Source organism: Bemisia tabaci, chromosome 6 (assembly GCF_918797505.1).
Source record: "Bemisia tabaci chromosome 6, PGI_BMITA_v3".
NCBI classification, from domain to species: Eukaryota; Metazoa; Arthropoda; class Insecta; order Hemiptera; family Aleyrodidae; genus Bemisia; species Bemisia tabaci.
Genome location: NC_092798.1, coordinates 30403615 through 30426413, shown reverse-complemented (window position 1 = coordinate 30426413; position 22799 = coordinate 30403615). Strand labels below are relative to the sequence as shown.

Below are 22799 nucleotides of genomic sequence, written 5' to 3'. Positions count from 1 at the left end.
CATAGGCTACGATTGTGCCATCAATTGAGTACCTGCATAAAATGTGTATATGAAAATTGAACAGTTCAGGACCATTGATAAGGAAGATGAGATGTCCAAAAACGATGTAGATTTTCATAACCCATAAGTAGGTAACTCTGCTAATTTTGCTCTAACGTTTCCGAAAGAGTCGCCCTTTCTCTATTCCGCTTGTTAAGTCACGAAAGGGCGCGAAGATCTGGCTAGGGCTAGTGTATTGAACACAAAAGCTTAGAAACTCTAAATTACAGAAAAAAATCACCTTTAAAATTCAGAAAAAATATATACCCTGGCATAATATAGTTGGGGGCCGACCAGCTTGATACTTTTAGGAGTCAACATTTGCATTTGCCTAATTTTAGGCATTCCCTTAATTTTTATGAAGATCGCCATTTATGTCAGCATGGACTTTACAGATCATTTTTTATCACCTTTATTTGTCTGAGACACTCAAACACTTATGACTCGTATTAAAAATGATTGGAAAACTGTTCATAGCTTGTATTTTTACGGTGAAACAGCAGGAATGCTGATCTGGGTTTGTTACGTTGCAGACTTCCTGTCGTACTTTATTTTTGAAACGAAGAAGTGTTCAGCATCATTTTTTGAAATCTTGGAGTCACTCTCTGTGATCTCAACGCAATTTCACTCTGCCCCTTCCTCCTCCCCAAGTACACTTTCCTTCCAATGAACAGAAACCTGTACTCAAGCTGCTCCGAGGTCTCGTCATTTTTAGGAAGTTTTTGGTAAAATATATTTTGAAAATTAGAAAAGAATGGATTAGTCCTTCGGAGGACATATATGGCTCCTTCTCGTATAAAATTTAAGGTCTAATTCGAATCTCATTAATTTAAAGTAATAATTTGAGATTCATTTTTCATTTCTTCAAAGGGACGAACTTTTGATTAGTCATAGTTTAAAGCATCCAAAAATCCCCTAATCATAAGCAACTCAGGCGAACTATTTTTGACAATCTAATCCAGAGTGAGTAAGAAACCCATAACCATTCGGCGAAATTCTCAAAGCGAATCTTGTGTTAATTATGGAAGTGATACATTACGTTGCAGAAAAGAAAATAAAAAAAAAGTTACAACAGCTGCAACCAGAGATGAATTGAGAGAGCGTTGCCTATCCAGTGGTAGTCGAAATAACTACCGTAATAGGTAGTAACCCTGGTGTTTGCCGTAAAATCCGCAGTATCCGTAGTAACGTCCACGTGAATGATTCTCCGGTAATTGCTTCAACCACAAATATGACCGTGGTGCTCAACACGAGAAAGATATAGAAACACACGGAAAAAGAGGCAAGGATTGATTCCCGGTTAAGCCGGTCGGCGCGAAACGCATAGTAGCGCCTACAAGACTGCAGGAATACTTCTCGCATCGCGCCAAACACAGTGCGGTCGCCGCGCGCTGGCTGGTCAGCTCGGAACGAATTATAGCGCCTGGTGCCCAGCATGGTCAACACAGTATGGACATAGCAACACACGGAAAAAAGAGGTTGGAGTTAAGTCCCAACCCGGACATTTCCAATTAATTGGAGTAGTATTCCAATAAATTAGGTTACTTTCATGAATGTTGCGTACTACCATAACTAATTGAAAATTTCCGTATCATTCAACAATTTGGGGGTAGTGTAGTACTACAATTTTAGGGGATAGCCCCCAAAACTTTGTTTCCGTGTAGCCGTACGAGAGCTGATGTTCTATTATCAGTAACTATTTGCCCCCCCCCCCCCACCCGGTGATTGAAATTCCCAGCTGGGATAAATCGGATTTGCCCGATATTTCATGTCGGCAACAACAATGGCCACATCAAAAATCTCAACCTACCGCCCAACCTTCGTGCAAAAGTGCACTCATGCGAACCATGACCAAAAGTCATGAAACGGCGGAGAATTTACTCGACAGCTGTCGAGCATTTTTGTCCGCGGATTGTAATTTTACCATGGGTGCACTCTTGCGAGGCCAAAACCCTTGAAAATTTGACTAATAATTGATCACCTTCAAGCGCAGAAATCTTTATTATTCTCGACCGTCTCAGAAGTACTGTCCTGTCCAATGACTGCTAAGTTGGAGTCTAAAATATGTTCAGCAAAGAGGGCTCAGTGATCGGCTTTTCATCAAGTCAACAATCATCCTCTACCTTTCTCTTTTGAAGGTATAGAATTTGCCTTAGGACGGGTGTATATAGACATAAATGTATAATACGTAAATGCGTTTCTTAGCACTTGACAATCACAAGTTCACATCACTATGCTGAACGGAGTAGTGACGCAGCGTGCTTTGCGATATATCGATTGATCTGCCATTTAAACCTATGAAAAGGATCGGTAAACAGGGTGTTCGCAACGGACACCTTGATAATCGATTCTTTACTATAGCTTCAAATGGGCAAATATCGATAATCGATCATTCGCGCCTCGTCACTGAAACGCAGCGAGAGTCGGACGTCAATTGGGATGTTCTACTCGCACAACGAGCCCCTGCATCGTTTAGACGTTGGCAACTTGGGCACCGCCTTTGCTGACGACCAGATTGATTATGTTCGCATTGCTGATTTGCGGTGCTTTCTGGGACTGCAAGAGTTTGTAATAACTGTGAACTATCGTGAAAGCATAGACCAAAACACCTGCAACCGAAAAAAAGTCGATCAATAATTATTGAATAAATAGAGCAAAACCGGCACTACCTAGTGTCCGTTTGTTTCGTGGCAGATCAGCAAAACAACACAGGAAACGTGTCATTCAATAATTTTTCCAGTTTAACGAAGCTCTTCCAAATTTCTTCCAAATTCTTCTTCTGCAGTTTTGTTGTCGGGCAAAATGTTTCTACGGGTCTGGGTGTTTCCTTGGAAATTTTAAAACCGCCCAATTGCGACACGCACACACTGGGAAAAAAACACATTGTATCTAGAGTCCAGACTCTTGAAAACATTGACAAGAAAAAATACTCTTGATTCAATCAGATTTTTGCTTACATCAAAAGGAAATCCGCTCAAATGAAGAGGCTTGGTTCTTGATCTAAGCAGAAATCCGATTGAATCAAGAATATTTTTTCTTGTCGATGTTTTTAAGAGTCTGGACTCTAGATCCAATATGTTTTTTTTTTTTTTTTCCAAAAAAATTATTCGAGGAGGAACAAGCCAAAATGGCAAATGGCCGACAACTTCAGAATTAGAGAGCTCCAGATTTACGCATTTTTATTGGTACCATCCAAGTTTGCAGAGCGAGATGTCAGTACCCCAGAGCCAGAAGGTACCAAACTCCATTTTAGTCTTTTCGAGATATTGGGGAAAAACCGTGTGTCGGCCCCATTGATTCCAATGTAAATATCAATTTTTGAAATTCTGTATCTCACAACCGGCGTAAGAGAGGGCTATCAAATTCTCCACACATACGGCGCCGTTATCGAAGATTTCCAAAACGGCTTTAAGATTTTAAGACTTTAAGACTAGATTTTTCCAAAATGTGAGATAGGTACTTTTTGGCTCTGGGATACTGATATGTGTGTGTTTTATGACCATTCGCGTTCCGTGATACGTTTGCTGCCTATAACATGGTGAGTTTGAAGGCGAACCTTCAGTTGACGAAGTTTTCAAGTTTTTGGAACTTCACACTTTTCATAAAATAAAAACCATTTACCCATGCATCTCAAATTTTCAGGGAAAGTTCTTGACAGCATTTCAGAAAGAATTCTGTGAAAACATTGTCCCAAAGTATACAAGTTTCTTTGCTATGATACATTGTTTCCAAACAATTTAAAATGGCATTTACGGTGTTTTTGCGTTGCACGGCTGATTCTGCCAAAAGCTTTACGATTTTTTATTCGCTGTATCGACGTATCTGGAGTAAGATGTAAGTGTGATATTTGAGCAGATAACTGGACGTATTTCTGCCAAACGGAACTATGTGCATTGAGACATGAGCCCTGAGACCCATAAGAATATGTGCATAACAGGACCCACGTCATAATGCACACAGTTCCGTTTGGCGGAAATACGTCCAACTATTCGTGCTCCACGGTATTTTTTTCTTTGCCTATATGTAAGGTGCAACCTCAAGTTGAAAACATCTGCCAAAAGTTTACGCATTGTATATTGCAGTGGCGAGGCGTGAAAGATCGATATTCGATATTTCCCCATTTGAAACTGTGGTAAAGAATCGATTATTAGGGTGTTCGCTATGAACACCTTGGTTATCGATCCTTTTCCATAGGTTTAAATGACAGATCTATCGATATATCGCAAGGCACGCCACGTCACTGGTATATTTGCTCTATTGAAGTGTATGGGGCGAAGTATATATTTGTTTTTCATCTCAAAAGGCGACTCGTAAAATCTGAAGCAATGTAAGTCACGAAGACGCTCTGTTTCAATCTTCAAATTCTCCCTCCCATTTTGTTCGCTCACCCTAGTCATCTTGATAAGATTCCGAAGTAAAAGCAATGACAAGAAGTAAGTAATGACTTACACAATATTATGAAAAGGAGTATATTTGATAGAGCTCGAAGATCAGGTCGTGCAAAGAAATTGACAGCTAAGAAGGTAGTGGTATGGAACACTATGAGACAAACTGCCGATATGACGAGCCAAGATAGAATAAGAATTCGATTCCTCTGAAATATAAAAATTAATATTAGAAAAAACCCTGGTACACCTAGGCAGAAGTGTATCAAATATTAACTGTGATTTGAAAACATAAACACAGAAAAATTTCGCATCCATGAAATTTTCTTTAATTTAAAGTCTTAGTCTCTGAGAAATGCTGAGTGCCTGTGACGAAATGATGACCAGTAATTTTTATTGCATAGCAAACAATAATAACAAATAAGAGGGTACGAATTGCAAGGTGATATTTTATTTGGGTTGTGGTATTTCAATTTTCTAATCGAAAAATTAATCAATTAATTAATAGTGATCATTGATGAAAAATTGATTTTTCATGCGTGTGGCAAGTTTTTCTTGTGTCGACGAAAATTAATTTTAGACTTTAACAAGCCTTCCAGTTGCTCGGATGGTTTATAACGTTAAACTTATAGAGCTGTCAAAGTACGTCACTTGGAAGTGGGATGAGAGACAATACGGAATAAATCTTACCAAATAAACGCCCAGGCCTAACAAGATACTGGCAAAACAGCAAGATGCGTAGAAAACCAGAGCCACTGAAACTCCCGCAGTGATGTCTGAAATAACAAGAAATAAAATCATATCAGAGGAAAAAGCCGGCGTGATGGGAGATGAAATAGGCAGCACCTAAAATGCCAGTTTGTCGGTAAAAAAAATTAGCTTTTGCACCGCCGACCAACGCGTTTGTCGATCGAATCAACTACAGGTATTATGCGTAGGAGGTCAAAACGCCTTCAATTTTTTGAACGCAATACGGACATCCGTCGAGGTTGTATAGTTGTATCAAGGCGCCGCCGCGCCGTAGCAAACGCGACCCATTGTGTATCGTTACAGACGAATATAAGTTGAGAGAGGCCAGTCATAATGCCTTCAATTGTATACATACATATTTTTGGGCAAAATGAGAGACGACGTTCCTCCATTTGCGACGTATCAGACTTCTTTAGAAATTTTATTTTTCTTCCGAGATGCTGGTCAACATAAAACTTAAGTTTTGGAGAAATTAAATTCTCCATGATTTTTCGTATTCGATAGCTGAAGATTTGGTTCAAAATTTAAAGTCGTAAATTTGGATTGTTTCTCATGGAAGAGAGGAATTAAGAACGGAAATTTTGAAACACCGCGATGGAGATACGTGGTTTCGCACTTCAGTCGGTGCGTTACGGACATCCATCAAGTTTAAAAAAAATGCATTAAGTCCCCGTCACCGCCGACCAACGCGTTTGTCGATCAAATCAACTACTGATAGTAAGAGCAGGGAGTCAAAACGCCTTCAATTTTTTGAACGCAATACGGACATCCGTCGAGGTTGTATAGTTGTATCAAGGCGCCGTAGCAGTCGCGTCCCATTGTTTATCGTTACAGACGAATATAAGTTGAGAGAGGAAAGTCATAATGCCTTCAATTGTATACATACATATTTTTGGGCAAAATGAGAGACGACGTTTCTCCATTTGCGACGTTGCAGACTTCCTTAGAAATTTTATTTTTCTTTCGAGAAGCTGGTCAACATAAAACTTAAATTCTCCATGATTTTTCGTATTCGATAGCAGAAGATTTGGTTCAAAATTTAAAGTCGTAAATTTGGATTGTTTCTCATGGAAGAGATGAATTAAGAACGGAAATTTTGAAACACCGCAATGGAGATACGCGGTTTCGCACTTCAGTCGGTGCGATAGGGACATCCATCTAGTTTAAAAAAATGCATCAAGTCCCCGTCATTCAATGCTTGCTCTAGTTTGGCGTTCAACGCGGTACGGTTGCATTCCATCGAATCTGGCTCCTACTAAAATCGTCCACAAAAACTTTTTTTTTTTTTTTTTTTTTTTTTTTATCTTTCAGGGATCTATGATCTAAATATGTCTGACTAAAATGTTCATGCAGTAAAAACTATACTTAAGAAAGATTTTTCAGGTTTTGACTAACGCCATCCGCTGTTGCCTAAATTTTAACATCGGACATAATTGTTTTTAACGTTTCTTGGTTTCGATCGTATACAATTAATTTACCAAGTATGAAATAAATCTATGCTCAAAATTTTAAAACAAGTTATAGAATTTAGAAATGATGTGCAAATTTTACTCAAATCTTTGGCGAAACTCTCCATATACAGCAGTATAGGTGTGGGACACGAACTTCTTCGTCCCAGGCCTGGAGCGTTTAGGTGTATTAATTTCGTCTGAACTTCTGTGTCTCGGATCATGGTTTCAGGACATTCCCTCAAGGATTTTTTGTCCGCGCACCTGTTTTGTCCAGTAGTTTACGTCCACGTGTAAAATAAGCAAGAGTCACTTGGTCAAAGCGTTATATTTAAGTCCGTACGTAAAATTATATTGTCAGTATCTTAATGACAAAATCGAGAGAGAAGGAGGTGTTCGTTATGGTGACTCATTTTTTAAACGAAATGTTGTTTTTTCTTTTGATTCATCTTTTCAAATTGTCATTGGATAATATTTGGTTTTATTTCTATCCTTAAAATTTTCGATATAAAATATACCTTTTTTTTAAATGATAATACTACTTCATTTTAAAAAAAAAATACATTTTTAAAACGTGCATATATTTATAAAACCTTTTCCAAGCGATGTCATCGATATTAATCTTAATGAGCCGTAGGTGTGTTGAAACTGTAAAAAAAAATGAAAAAAATAGGGGAAAAACCGAGAAGCACACAATCTTTGGTTTAAACCCATTTGTACATCGATCTTTTAAAGTAAAAAACGTCCAATTCTGAGCGTTCTGTTGCGCGTGCACCACGCTGTAGTACAGTATAAAAGCACAAAATATAAAAGAAAAAATTAAAGAGCTATAGAAATCATTAAATTTGACACGGAACCACCTGCATATTTACAAAACCACATTGTATTTTCCTTTGATGCATTTTTTTTTTTTTTTCATCAGTTTACATGAGAATAATCCACGCAGAGTGTGCAATCATTTCAAAATCATGAGTTGAAAAACGCTGACTCCACGAGTTTAAATATTAGAGCCTAATACAGAGAAGAGCGGCGTGCTGCTAGCGTGGAACGCGCCAACGCCTACAAACCTAACAGGGATACTTCACGCATTGCGCAATGCTTGAAGTATCCCAGTTAGGTTTGTAGGCGTTGGCGCGTTTCGCGCTGGCATGCCCGCCGCACCGCACCGTGCTGCGGCACCTCAAGCAACTATTTCACAGCAGAGGTGTTTCACAGTATCATACGAAATTGAGGGCGCTTAAACTTATTAAAGGTGATATTTTCACCGCGTGGTTTGTGAAATTAAAGCTGAGGCCTTTAAACGCTCTGTCTCCTCTCTAATTCTTGCATGCTCTTTTTTCAAATGTGTCCTCTGTCAACGCTCATGGATCTATTTTTTACGTTGAAAATCGATCGCCTCGTTCCATCGCTTTTTGTTTGTGCATTGTTTCCGCCTAAAATTTGGTGGAATTGACCAATGATCGTGTTACCTCCTTTGAAACACCGCACAGTGGATCGAGTCAGTTAGAGAGGTCGGACATGAAATTTTTGACTATAACTGCAAATTTTAATGTTTATTTCGTCACATTTTAAATTTCAAGGGGAGCCTGGAGTAGGAAATTTCACGAGGAAACCAATGGAATCCCTTTTAGAACCTCAAAGTCTTGTATAAATGGAGTTAAAAGCGTTTAAGGATTCTACATCTTGTCCGACCTCTCCTATTGACTGGATCCAGTGTGCGCCGCTACCGAAAGACATCTCGATTAGAGAGCAGCGCGAAAAATGTATCACCCGCTAAAGTTGACTTTTCATTCAAATCGAGTCCAGTGGCGCGGCGTGCTTTGCGATATATCGATAAGATCTGCCATTTAAACCTATGGAAAAGGATCGATAACCATGTTACTCGCAGCGAACACCCTAATAATCGATTCTTTACCACAGTTTCAAATGGGGAAATATCGAATATCGATCTTTCACGCCCCGCCACTGATCGAGTCGCGCTCAGCATTTCAACTCTATCCGAAAAGATTCACTGGCAGATACTCACAATTCACCAAGGATTTTGCATCATTGAATCGAAGTTCATTGATGGTTGTCGTCGGGCTGGCATAATCGTTTGATTCATCCCCATCCATAACGATAATTTCTCTTTCTGCATCTTCCATGATATCGGCGTCTAACTTGGCAGCCATATCTCTGGCATGGCAATCACACAGAGCCAGCACGAACATACTGAACAAGGAACCCACCTAAGAAATAGAAAAAAGAGAAATGGGCGAATAAAATAAATCCGAACAACTTTGGAGACATTTGAGCGTTACACGCCACCGATCGTCTAATTTTCGATCGGTTACTAAATATTTCCAGAGATTTTTCTCTAACATATCGATGGTCAGAGTGAAAACCACTGGATTCGGGGAGGATTTCAACTACACAGATTCGTAAAATTAGTGCTTCTACCTGAACCAAGCTTATTAAAAAGAAACCAAGTTACATTTATTCAATTGAGAAAAGGAGGTTTGAAATTGTCTATTCCTCCGTATGAATCACTGATGAGGATATAGTTTTTCGCTTTCGAAAGACTTTTCCCAACTTTGAATTTTCAATCTAGGTAAATGTGCGGTTAGGTAAGCTACGAACCAGTCCTAGATCATTTTTCATTCAAGTGACCTGGTTTCTTCATTGTCCGACGTAGGTCAGCAATTAGTAAACGCCATTAGTGTTACGTCACGAAAAAGTGATGTATACATATCGATTCATTCTTACTAGTACCATTGAAAGTACCATGTAAAAGTAATTGTACCGATTTTACTGATTTCACTAATTGTAATTATTGCTTGGATGCGATGTGATAGAATGGAGAATCCCATTGATGATGTCAACGCTATTTTCGTCTATTAAAATCACAAGGAACTTACGAACTCCGCGATTGCAATGAGCATGACCGTGGTCCGGAGGTTGACCCTTCCACAAATGAGGAACACCTGCTTCGGAAACAGCATGCTGACTGATGGACTGTAGTGCCTATTCAAGATAAAAAAAGTACATAGTTGAATGATGTTACTTAAGTGATGTCCACAAGCTAGAAAATCAATAAAATTAATGTAACACCTGTTCACAATAGAGCCTCTCTGCGCGGAGAAATGTTTTCGTCATGAGGGGTCAAGAAACACACAAACAGCTATACCTACACGCATTTGCTGTAGCAGATCCAAGGAAAAATTTAAGTGCTTTTTTCCACATTGAGAGAGTTTCGTCAGGGCCAAGTTCCACTAAAGCGCGAAAATATTCGCACATTCAGCATATGCCTCGGAAGACAAATCGCTTTAAGTCGAAGTCAAGACAGTCGGAGAGACATAACTGTCTCTCCTTAACAGGTTGGTGGGATTACAAAATTAATACTTTGAATGGTCTCGGTTTATCTCGTTATAAACTTTCCGCTTTATTTCAAAATTGGAGTCATTTCTCGAAATTAGGAATGCGTCTTTAAGGATCTTGAATATATTCTCTAAAGATTTAACAAATATCGATCGGTTTTGCCTTAGAAACGTAATGCAAGAACAGTCGTTTGAAATGACGCAATTGTGAGGCTACAGCTAAATTTCTCGTTAAATGAAAGAAAGTTCGTTATCCAACCTTTTGGAAGCCGGAAGAAAAGAGGAAGATAAAATCACTAATTCATTCATAAACGAAGAAAGAGCAATGCTCAATCGGCCGTCGGGCGCGACGTAAGCAACAACGCCTTGATTCATTCAACTATATCTACACAGTGACTATGCGTGTTGCGTAAAAAAAGTTGAAGGCTTTTTGACGCGTATTGTTTTCACATCATATCGAGCTGCGTCAAAAGTCGGACCGGCACTTCCACGTACCCGTTTGTTTGGCAGACTAGCAAAACAGCAAGGAATGAGTTTTCCACAAATTTCCAAATTTTGGAATTTTAATCATTCACTGCACTTTCAATTATTCGAAATAATGAGTGATTTGAGTCTGGAATGTATGAGGGATCCTTCGTGAATGAGAATTAAAGTGCATCTACGCTCTATCCCTCAAAAATGTAAAACATTTATCAATGACTTTGAACAAAATCACCTATTAAAATTGCAAATTTACAAAAATCCCTCTTCATGATGCATATCTTCCAGGCAATAGCCCCATTTAACGCACATACCTACTTCCTAAGAGAAATACCGTGATGTACAAAAACTGTATGGCAACATTTTACTTTTCGGTTTTCTCGGTTTTCAAGCGCTTAAAAGTAACATTATTGACATCATTTTTCACTGCTACTCCGATGTTCAAACTTAGTCACTCAACGCGAATACTTCCCTACAATTTTGGCCCAAATGTTTCACTTTCAAGGATTGACTCGGGCCTTACGTGGGCCTCGTGACCTTACAACGGGCTAAAGTATTGAAACAAGTTGTCAAGTCTACGTTTGACTTTAGAATAACAGCTGCGTTAATTGCATCCGTATATTGGCACGTTGATCAATAAAGAATGCAAGAATTCAGAGAAACAATTAATGAAAAGTCTGTTGTCAAACGCAAGAACTCAAAATAACAAATCATTCTTTTGTTCTGTAGATAGAATAGTCAAGCAGTTCGTGTCAAAGTACGAGAAAAATTCAGTGAAAATGGATTCAACAAGGTTTAAGAAAAAAGAAACATAACTTGGACGTTTAGGATTACTTATATGCCCAATCTCAATTAGAACAAAAAGTAAAACTAACGGTTTGATATTCATTGAACATTTTTATTTTTAACCTTTGTTTTAGTAGAGAATGGTCATTTTCTTACCTAAGCTCCTCTCGTATTTTTTGTTTCTTTGTTTAGCCTTATCAAACCCATTTTTTTCGATGTACTCCACTCGTATTCGGACCGCATTTAGGAGAAAGGAACCAAACACCCACATCAGCCATCGCCAAATTTAACTTGGCAATTTAATTTTTTACAAGAGAACGTTTATGAGGATTCCTTTGAAAATTTTGAGGAATTTGCTTCATGCTATGCAGAAAATTCACTGAAATTTGCACAAAATTCCGCCCGACCGTTTTCATGTAAAAAAGTAAATTTGGCAATAGCTGATGCTGCTCGGTTCCTTCCGACTTGACTTTCTATGGCACAGCGTTACGAATTCATAACAACGTATTTTCGAGGTTTTTAAAAATTGAATCTTTCCCCTGTGCCATGATTTTGCAAAATTTCATTAGTTTTTTCTTTTTTTGAAAATTTGATTCCCTTAACTTTAGAATTTTGATAAAAAATTGGCACTCTATTTTTTTTAAATGCAAGCTACAAAATAGATTAGTGTGCCCTAGATTCTGAGATCCAAAATTAATTCATGCCCTAGAGGGCTAACGCGGTCCATATCATCTCTGAATTGGGCTATAACGTCGTGTTTTTCTTATCACTCCGTATCAAAACACTCACCTTGTCAGAGAGCTTTGGAGAATAGATGATCACTGCCCGCTAGAAATGAAGAGCCACGGAATCGCACATGGTGGGCTTCATCGAGATCTGAAGCTTAGTGAATATCACGCGTATATTTGAAACTGTGCACTGGGGACGTTTCAGAAGCTCGAGGTGATTCGGTTTTGGGCGCGAGACAAGATGTTGTGAGAGAGGCGAGCTCGGACGCCAGTCGTCTAAGGGTAGAGCAGGGTGACTTGCGCTCGGGGGGCGGCGAAAATCGATGAAACGGGGGACGGGGGACGGTGTCACTCTCATGCAACGCACCACCTACCCCATACAGTCCGCGCAGCATGGACAAGCTGCACGCGAATGCATCCCCTCTCCTCCGCCCTCCCGCCGCTGGTTTTCCATCACTTCCGGGAGTCGGCCAATTAAAATTGATCGATGGATTTTATTAGGATCCCAGACAACGCTCTCCGCATTTAACGTAATTAACAGAGATTCTACCGAGCCGATTTATTCACGTGAGGCTGGTGAATTTCCAGCTGACAGATATGTTTGATTCAGTGTCGGGTTGGCTCGAAAATTCTTGTTGTTCTGACACGTGTTCGAGACCCTTTCCTTTCGGGTGGGCCCTTTCTAACTAACCTAAAGAACTCCTTAACGTGGGGTTTTCAAGTTTTGGGGGTCCTTACACTGAAAAAAAGTATGGTGACATTTACTATGAGTCCACTTGATTTTTTACACAGTGATACTATTTATTGAAAATAACCGGAATTATAGTAGTTTCACTAGAACTCTGGTGATTCTTACCATAATATCGTAAATGCTATCATAGAGTCTGATGTTTATTACCACATGTCACTGTGTCAGAATATGGTAAAATCTATTATATTTTTTTCAGTGTACAAAAATCCTGCCGGGGCCCTTTGAGCCCCCCGTCAGAATTTCTGGACCCAGCACCCCTGGCCACACCGCCCCTGATGGTTTTATTCGTAATGGTTTCTGACGAAGCTAATGAGAGAGTTAAATGGGTCAGTTTCCGCTAGTTACAGAGTCGTATTTTGACGGTTTTGGCTCGTTGATTGAGATAAAATAATAGGATATCTCTATTCAAACTCCAAGTTTTCTCGTACAATGTAAGCGGAGATATCGCTCATTGAAAAATACGGGTGGCATGTGGATAGCATCTGTGATACCATGATGTGGATGCCAACTTGGTACCATGATGTAGCGTGGTGACCATTATGGCGATCATGGGTTGCTTAGTCCAAGCTTGGTTTCTTCTCTCCTGTAGGGTCAGATCTGAATATTTTTTCTCTCTTCTTTCATGAAAAAAAATGCCTCCTTGATGGAGCCTTGAAGTCCGCGCGAGCCACGCTATTGCATTAGACGACACTCTAAGGTTTGTGAAAAACTAAGAAGGAAAAACTAGTGAAAACTAAAAACTAGTAAAACTAGGTCAGGTCTGAATTCATGAAGAATGATACGATTTCATTGAAAGCAAAACTCTGTATTTTTTATAAAGTATTTAGAACATTCAACAATATCATACCTTTAAGTTCAAAATCGACAACTATGAGTATGAGCTATAACAAACATAATTCCTTCAAATGGATAGAGGATCAATCAGCAATCGTGTAAACATGTAGGCATGATCACTGAATTGCTAAGAAAAAAGTGTAGAAAAATAATTACCAAACATTAAAAACAGCAGGATTTCTTAGGGGGAAAATAAATTTAGAATATTCGTTTCTCTGTTCATTCCAAGACTGGACAGTGAACATCACCGGCCACTAACAATGAAAACTTAGAACTCAATTATGACAGTAACAATACAAAATCATTATTGACAAACTAAAGACAGTATGTACATACACAGGTTATATAAAATAAATAAAAACAATTTAAAAAGAAAATGAACACGTAGGGTTTTGCAAACAGATCCTTCAAATTGACAATGAGTGAAAAGTTCATTTTGAAAATAGTTTCGAATTTTTGAGCAATCGATATGTACATACACACAAAATGTATGAAAAAGTTCTAGTTATATCAAACATCATTTGAAAGCATATTCACAGACTTTTTCTTCTTCATTTTTAGATGTTTGCTATTCTACGTCGTAGAATTAGGTCAAACATTTCTCACACATTTGAGTATGAGGAAAGTTTCAAGATAACTGTAATACAAAATGAAAGGATATGTGCAGGCCAAAAAAAATGTATATTGATTATTTGTACCGTAATATTTTAGTTGGTGTTCATAAAATCTGAGGCAAAGTATAGTTTAAACACAGTAAGAAGGCACTTCTTGTAAAAATAAAATGAACAGCTATAGAGCGAATCTCGGAAGAGTTGAAAAATAACAATATTGGTAAAGGTACATCGTTTCTAAGCCTGTAACTGACACAAATTTAAAGTTTCTATCCAGTTTATGCCTTTTATATTTATATAAAAGATACGGTTTATCATGGGATGGTAATTCCTTGGATACCGCACCTACATTTGCATTTCGAGTCTTTTTGAGGTATTTTACTTAAACTAACATGTAAGTAAACAATCAAAATTCAAAGAGAGCTACCTCCCCTTTCTTTTCAAGCCGGCCTTTAACCTTCCTTTGTGAACAAAAATATTTTTGTCGTAATTTTCAAAATAAATAATTAATAAATATATTATGTCCAAATAGATTATTTAATAAATATAATTAAATAGATAAATGACAATTTGAGGAAATATATTATGCTTAGGAAGTGATTTGTTGCGACATCTCACTCAAAAATGTGTATTATTACCTGCGAATTGAATACTCTTAAAAGACTAAAATGTTTACACAGTGAGTTTTTCTGAGTTACATAGAGAGCAAGTTCAATTTTATTGAAGGAAATTAACATTCTCTGAGCTAATGTTAGCCCTACTTCTCTGTGCTCGGTTATGACAGTGGTCTATCATAATATTGACTACACCATATCAATGAATAACTATGTATGGCTCATCTTATAAGCAACGTATGGACTATAAATTTCTGTACGCCTATAGGTGCTTCTATGGTTGAGCCAGAAGTATTGAATCCTTATTGCAAAATATAGTTTCTATATTTTCCGCATGCAATTGCATATTCATTTTTTTAAATTTCTAAATCCTAGCATTCTCGAGGAAATTAATATTACAGTCCAAGTTTTTTTAAAGTAGGGGTGGCAGTGGTTTTGTGACAGAGAATTAACAGCCTTCCAAATCGAATTGAATTTTTAATTTTTAATTTTAATTTTTGTCAATGCATTAAAATGGAAGTGGGTTGAAACTATTCGACTTATGCCCTTAAAAATAATGTATTATTCTCTTTAAAATGCCACAGCAAGGCAAGTTTATGCGGCTTCATATGGTATTTTCTGATAAATTTTCAATCAAAAGATTTAAAATCAGCAAAACAAAATAAATAAATATTCTTTACTAAAAAACGTTGGCGTTTATAGAAAAAGGGACCTATAAGTCCACAAAAACAACAGAGTGAGCTCTCAGCTTGGAGGAGTATTCTATGAGCTCATTGAAAAAAAAAAAGTCCGAAAATGTGAAACCAAACCGGCATGATAGTGGTTTAAAGTTACGGTTTAAAAAACGTACTTTCGAGAACTAAATGATCTAAACCACTGGTGACTAATTCCTCAGAAAACTAGAGAGCTTTCTATTCAAATCTCAAAATCCAATACTTCGATCCAACCAGCAAAAATATCTATACTGAGAATTTTTCTCTCTAGCTTAAGGTCTCTTTTCCCGGGGTCGTATACCACATACATACATTCTTAATGAATAGCGTATAACTGGTGCATAAAAAGTGACTTTCTTAGTAATTTCCAGGGCCGGATTTAGGCCATACAGACGCACTAGGTGCGAATCTTGACGAGGCCTCGAGTTGGCTAAACAATTTGAATTCTTAAAAAACAACAAATACGAATGGAAATTTCCGGGTCTTTTTTTTGGTCTAAAAATCGGCTCACGGAATACATTCGGATAGCAAAAATTTGAATTTTCGATCCCGAGGGCAAAAATCTATTTACACGATTTCGAACCCCATAAAACCGATGCGATTTAATAGATGTTTTCGGTTAAAAAATCGATTCCCAACAATAGTCCTGGTTACTCGCCCGTAACCCGCGTGGAAAATTTTGGTAGTTGAGCATGTGAACGAGACCTAGCTCACAATCAGACTTACAACTACATCGTATTTACATATTCTTAAAACTACTTGTGCTCGAAGGAAGCTAGTATATCACAGGTTTCGTGGTTGAGCTGTCGAGGGTTAGGGAGTCGAGGACTTGGGCGCAGCAAAGAGGGGTGTCCACCTGGTAGGTGTTGTGGAAGAGGGCGTAGTCGACCTCGTAGGCGAGGCGCTCCTTGCTGTAGTGGATCATGGGCTCGAAGCGGTGTCCCCAGAGGAGTTCGGAGGGCAGGTACGAGGTCCGAGCTTGTGTCGGCTGTCCCGTCGACTCGATCGTCCCTTCCAGGGTGACGATGATCTCGAACTTGTCCGTCAGGAGCTCCGCCGCGCTCATCGTGTACAGGGGACTCTCCCGGTCGATCCGATGGATCACCACCGCCGGCCAAAGCAGGAACACGTTCGGGTCGTACTGGTCTACCGACAGCTGAAACATGAATCGTTTTAGTTGAAAGACGAATAAGTAAAATGATTTTATGAAAAGAAAACACTAAGTAGAGGCACGAACCGTATGTAACAAGGTGGAGAAATGGTGCTGGGTCCGCACCATTTCGTGGGGGAAACAAAGCTAAGAAATTCCAAAAATTAATAATTGAGTCAAAATTAATTTTTTTTGTTGTATTAGACATTCGTCTAAGGGCGAATTCTATACCTTCAAAAGAGAAAGGTTGATGAAGAAGGAAGGAGGTTGAGATGAAGGATGATTGTTAACTTGATAAAAAAACAAGGTGGAGAAATGGTGCTGCGTCCACACCATTTCGCGGGGAAAATAAGGCCAAGAAGTTCCAAAAATTAAAATTAGAGTCAAAATTAATTTATTGGCTTTGTTTTCCCCACGAAATGGTGTGGACGCAGCACCATTTCTCCACCTTGTTAAAATGATTTTATTTTGTCGGATTCTTTGAGTTCTAGGGCTGTTTAACATCAAGTTGGACATAAAATATCGACGGTGAAACTACAATACTGCCGTGCGCCTTCAATCAGTAGATAAGCAACATACACAACACCCCGATGCAGTGGCAATTAATCATGTAATTGTAATTTATCGCAATTTGTGATAATTGGGCATCAGTTTAAAGGTACAGGAGAGAGAGGAACACCAGGATGAAAAATTAAAATATTAGATTCTAGCCCGCTAGATTCTAGCGGCCTGATTGTTGAAATTGATAGACAAAGCTATAGAAAAAGGAGACTAAAGGGATATGGAGAGGTCCTATTGGTGGAAGTAGGTAATAGATTGACCAACGGTGCCCCACGAGAGACCTCGTTGTTAGTCCATCATTTACCCATACATACATTCAAGTCGCTTTTACAGCGCGCCCGGGCGCTCTGCGACACCTAATCGCCATTCTTGTCTATTGATCCAGAGGTCATCTGGTAAATGGCATCTTGTAATTTCATCTTGAATGCCACCTATCCACGATTTTGCTGAACGTCCCCTACGTTACCTCAGGAGGAACCCAATCCAGTACCTTCTGAGGCAATCTGTCATCCGCCCTCCGTTGAGCATGACCATACCAGCCAAGCTGTTTGGTTATAATTTCATGCACGATGTTCTGCTCGACGTTCATTATTTCACGCACTCCTTCGTTCCTTACGTGATGCCTTTTCGAGATTACGGCTGACCTCCGCCAGAAATTCATCTCAGTTGCCTTAAGAATTTTTTGGGCACGATCTTCCCTGGGCCATACTTCACTGCCGTTGGTTACCCATTGGTTGCCTGCCATTAGTTCTCCCTCAGTCTATAAAAACCGCCCATTTCAACCAAAAGGATCGCTTTGTACTCCCTATGTCTTCTTTGTCTATCGCTTTTGTCGATCACTTTCAACAATCAGCCCTCAGTCTGTGGAAGAGTAAGTTTGACTCGGACGATTTCACTGGAAAAAAAAAGTCGCTTGGATCTAGAGTCCAGACTCTTGAAAAACAATGACAAGAAAAAATACTCTGATTCAATCGGATTTCTGCTTAAATCAAGAACCAATCTTCTTAATTTAAGCGGATTTCCTTTTGATCCAAGTAAAAATCCGATTGAATCAAGAGTATTTATTCTTGTCATTGTTTTAAAGAGAATGGACTCTAGATCTAAGCGACTTTTTTTTCCAGTGTTCGAGATGGTATCATTGAGAACTCACCTTGAGCTCGCTCAGGAAAGGAGCAAGGATTTCACCCTCTTGCGTGATCCGCGGCCTCACCAGGAGCGCGCGTATGGAGGTGGCGATGAGGTGGGATTTATCCCGCATGTCCCCCGCCCGGAACATGAGACAGAGTTGCCCATCCCGCTGACAAATCACGGCTGTTCTGCTGAAAAGCAGGGTCTCCGTCCGCTGTTTCGGTCGGGCCATCTTTGCGAAGATTATCCCCACCATCAGAGTCTGCAAAAAACAAAACAGCAACTTAGCAATATTATGGAGAGATGTCAGCTATCGATGGTGGAAGACCTGATTCACTGGAAAAGAAACACATTGGATCTAGAGTCCAGACTCTTGAAAACAAATCCGCTCAAATTAAGAGGCTTGGTTCTTGATTTAAGTGAAAATCCGATTGAATCAAGAGTATTTTTTCTTGTCGATGTTTTTAAGAGTCTGGACTCTATATCCAATGTGTTTTTTTCCAGTGTTCGAAAAGTCTCCAGATTTTGAAAGTACATAATTTGTTTGTACCCTCAGGTCGAGATGGAATTTGAAAGAACGAAAAAACTAAAAGAGATATTTTGAAATCGAGGAACTTGCAATCGCCTCATTTCGGGATGGATATGGCTAAAAGAACGCTTCTTTGAATGTCTTTATGGATAGCTAGTGTCAATACTTGCGTCTCTCTGAATGAAAAGTCGCGAGTCTCCGCTTGTGGTTTACGTATTCTTTAAGAAGAAATATTTATTGAAAGTTTCGAGAATTTCCATCATCCCTTCAGTAACGCTCGCAGATTATTTTAAAAAGATATTTTTCTTAATATAAAAATACATGGTCGGAGATTTTTGAACCTTGAAATAAAGGTATGTATTTTTCGACTTAGGCCATCGATCATTGCTCTAAAAAAAAAATAGAGATGGTTTTCTTTAATGCTTAAATACTAGTCAATACCGCTCGGTATACCGTATTGTGGCAGTAATAAATACTCGTATTAACAGAAAGCACATAATTTCTAAATGGTTGTCATAAAACATTTAAAACATCAGCCTCTCAGCAACGGTAGTCTTGCGGTAAGATAAGTAACGTATCTTAGCAAAATTAGCGATGAAAGTTCTCTTTTGCCGCTCTTTATGACTACTAAATTCCTCTTTCGTTGAAGTAGCATCTGCTTAACAACACGCCGCGCATCTGCGCATTGCTGAGCGGGCACGAAGAGTCAAAACGCCTTCCATTTTTGGCCTATGCAACTCGGACATCCACTGAGTTCGAATAGTTGCATCCAAGCGCCTTGCTCTAAATCGTGGGGGCACGCCTGTCCTTACGGGTCGTAAATATTCGTTTGTTCCACGTGAACACGTTTAGTTACGGATCATTTATGTGGTAATTCATTATAATTTTTTTTTTTAAACCCCTCGAAATATACTATTTTTATCAATTTACTGATGGAGTGAAAATGTACGCTTCGTTAGGACGGACCGGTTACAGAAATCAAAGTGAAGAGAACTGCACAAAGAGAGGAAATGCACGAGGAAATGCTGCAAATAATGTGGAGAAAAGTAATCTCAAATGGATAGAGCATATTGGACAATACACCTCAAAGATAATTCAAAGATCCACTGGCGAGTTCCATTAGAGGATATAAAATATCACTGAGCAAAAAGGAACTATAAAATATTAGCAATTTACGAGCGCATAAACTTTGGCAATAAGACTCGCAGAGTTGCCGAAACCGGGAGAAAAAAGAAATCATGATTGTTACTGCGTTAATCTTTTGTTTTTTGTTTGTTTTGCAATACATGCACTATGAAAAATATTTTTTAAAAGAAACCTTGAACTTAAATGCGATACCACAAAACTGACAAACCTAAACAAATGGGCTCTATCAAACACAGAGATGGAAGAAATAAAATAACGTTCCAAAGCTACAATTTCTTCATTAATATTAAGCAGAGGTCGACGACTTGTACGTATACATATGCATAAGACGCGTCACATTTTCGTGGATAATATTCTTGTGTAGTTGACGCTCTTTTCTGTTTATATCTGCAAGTTAATTTTTAGGTAGTTGCCATGTTGAAGGGTACAAATATTACAAGTTCTTGAAGAAAATGGAGAAAAGTGGTTTGAACAATTTGAATGGTTTACTTATTTTTTTTTTTTTTTTTTTTTTTTTTACTTTCAACAGATTCCTCTAATCAGTATTATAATTTTGAAAAATTACGTCTTGCCACCTATAACCGAATTGATCGTTCAAATTTTATTCCTCCATAAGGCTCAATATAGGAAATAAACTTCAACCCCTCTTAGCGCAGACTAATTTTTTTTCTCGACTTTGACTTTTTGGCAGGGAAATATAAACAATATATACAAGAAAAAATATACAGAATAGTCTTATATAAGTCTAGTGGAACTCGGAAACATGCTTAACTCAATTTTTTCGAGAAGGTGGGTTGGTTCCTTTCTGATAAACTCTGTCCAAATGGACTTATTTCTGCCTGACGGAACCATAGACGAGTGAGAAAGATGGGGCGGGCTCTAGAAAGCTGCATAAGAAACTATATTAAAGTGGGCGTACGATAGGAATTGGATTGCATTTTGCGAAAAGGAGCCAGGAGCATTGCAATGTTGCTAAGGTTCTGCAACTTCTTTTGTCTTGGAAGAAAACCCTTGTTGTCCACCGACAGTTTCTATTTTATTCGCTAAAAACTGTAATCTAAGACAAAAATTACCATGTAAATTTCATATTTTTTCATAATTTCAGTAATTTTATTGCAATGGATGAAGTTGCACAATCTTAGCAACATTGCAATGCTTGTGGTTCCTTTTTGCAAAATGCAATCCAATTATCGCTTTGCGCGGTTGGCAACAGCCCCGGACGAGAGAGCCGTTACAGGTAGGGCTCTCTTGCAAAATGAAACACGCATATCATAGTTATTCTAATAAGAGCTTAATCCCACTCGGAAAATAACCCGATGAGAATAACGCAAGTACTGTTCGACTGTTTGAGGTCCGAACAGTAACACTTCTAGCGCCGCCGTTGAACCGAGCTGAATGGGACAATGAAACGCAATTTGTCGCTTGTGAATGAAGCTCCGACAAGAGTTACGAAACGGCTGAATGAACGGCCGGGCACTCACAATGAAGATGTACCACGGCGAGGAGCAGGTACTTTTTACGCACGTCATTTAATCACCGAGCTTTGAGTGACAGCAAGGGCGAAGCTCTCGACGATCTCTTTTGAAGATAAGTCGCCGCCCGACGCGACGACCCACAACATCCCATTATTTCATTCAGATATGATCCTGATCACTTCCGTTCGAGGGACAAGCGAGTGTTTTTAATAGAAAGTCTCCGTTTGGAGTCGTAATGAGGTGAGGGATGGTAAAATTTAAAATTCAATGACGTCCGCTTATGGGTTCTGTGGAGGATCTAGACTGCAGGCCGATTATTGAAATAGACAGACAAAGCTATAGACAAAGAAGACAAGAGGGATACAATTGGTGGAAGCGGGTGGTTGCAATGGACAAAGAGGGTGGGCAATAGACTAACTAACAGAAACCCACGAGAGACCCTATCGAGAACCCTCCGAGTTAGCCCATCATTTTCTCCCTGAGTCTATAGGAACCCCCCATTTCAACCAATAGGATCGCTCAATACTCCCTATGTCTATAAATTTCAATAATCGGCCCGCTGAGCGAATAAAACCAGACGTAAATCGGATCTATAATGTACAGAGGAGCAAGTGAGCTTCTCCAGTAATTTTCAATTCTTGCATTCTTGAAATTAACGGAGGGTACTTGCTTCGCAGGAATTTTTCAAACGAGGTGAAACCGCAAGAAACGAGTTCAAATGCGCATCGCCGGCCAAGAGGCGCCCGAAAAAAGAAGAAGAAATGCGTCCGAAGAAACGCATAATATGTACAAGATACTAACCTGGATCATCATGCCAGTGATGCTCTGTATGACGACCATGATGACGGCCTCGGGGCAGTCCTCGGTGGGGTAGCGGGAGCCGTAGCCGATGGTGTGCTGGGTCTCGATGCTGAAGAGGAAGGCGGAGGTGAGGGAGTGGATGTTGCTCACGCAGGGAACCCAGGTCTCGTTGCCGAGGTTCTCCGGCTCGAAGTCGCCGTGGGTGAAGGCGATGAGCCACCAGAGGGATCCGAACCCGGACCAGCTGAGCACGAAGCTCATGGTGAAGACGAAGAGCGTCCACCGCCACTGGGCGTCAACGAGGGTGGTGAAGAGGTCCAGGAGGTAGCGCCGCCGCCGCTCCGAGACGTTGATCTGCACGATGTTGTAGTCGCCGTTCTTCATCACCGCCCGCTTCCGCTGCTTCCTCAACAGAACGCTGTCCGCTCGCATACGACCCCTGTAACATAACAGCCAAGCTGGGTCAGTAAACGGGGTAAACTTCAGATATCTAGAGCGGACTCATCGTATGTTA

At 39.4% G+C, this 22799-nt stretch overlaps 2 protein-coding genes across 6 annotated transcripts in view; both read right to left on the bottom strand.

Moving 5' to 3' along the window:
* Positions 1-2076: 2076 nt before the first annotated feature.
* LOC109034466 (uncharacterized) lies at positions 2077-12268 on the bottom strand. Its single transcript, XM_019047634.2, has 6 exons — positions 12034-12268; positions 9520-9625; positions 8649-8850; positions 5115-5200; positions 4489-4633; positions 2077-2648 (listed from the first exon to the last, which is right to left on the bottom strand). The coding sequence occupies exons 2-6, from the start codon at positions 9601-9603 to the stop codon at positions 2512-2514; spliced, it is 654 nt and encodes a 217-aa protein (XP_018903179.2). The 5' UTR covers positions 9604-9625; positions 12034-12268; the 3' UTR covers positions 2077-2511.
* A 1239-nt stretch (positions 12269-13507) lies between these two features.
* LOC109034455 (ATP-sensitive inward rectifier potassium channel 12) overlaps positions 13508-22799 on the bottom strand; it is a 31208-nt gene continuing 21916 nt past the window's right edge. For all 5 annotated transcript variants that reach the window (XM_072301674.1, XM_072301675.1, XM_019047616.2 and 2 more), the window contains 3 exons: positions 22286-22724; positions 18357-18596; positions 13508-16651 (listed from right to left, as the gene is read on the bottom strand). In XM_072301674.1, coding sequence (XP_072157775.1) covers positions 16271-16651; positions 18357-18596; positions 22286-22724 — 1060 coding nt within the window. In that variant the 3' untranslated portion in view covers positions 13508-16270. The remainder of the gene's footprint in view (positions 16652-18356; positions 18597-22285; positions 22725-22799) is intronic.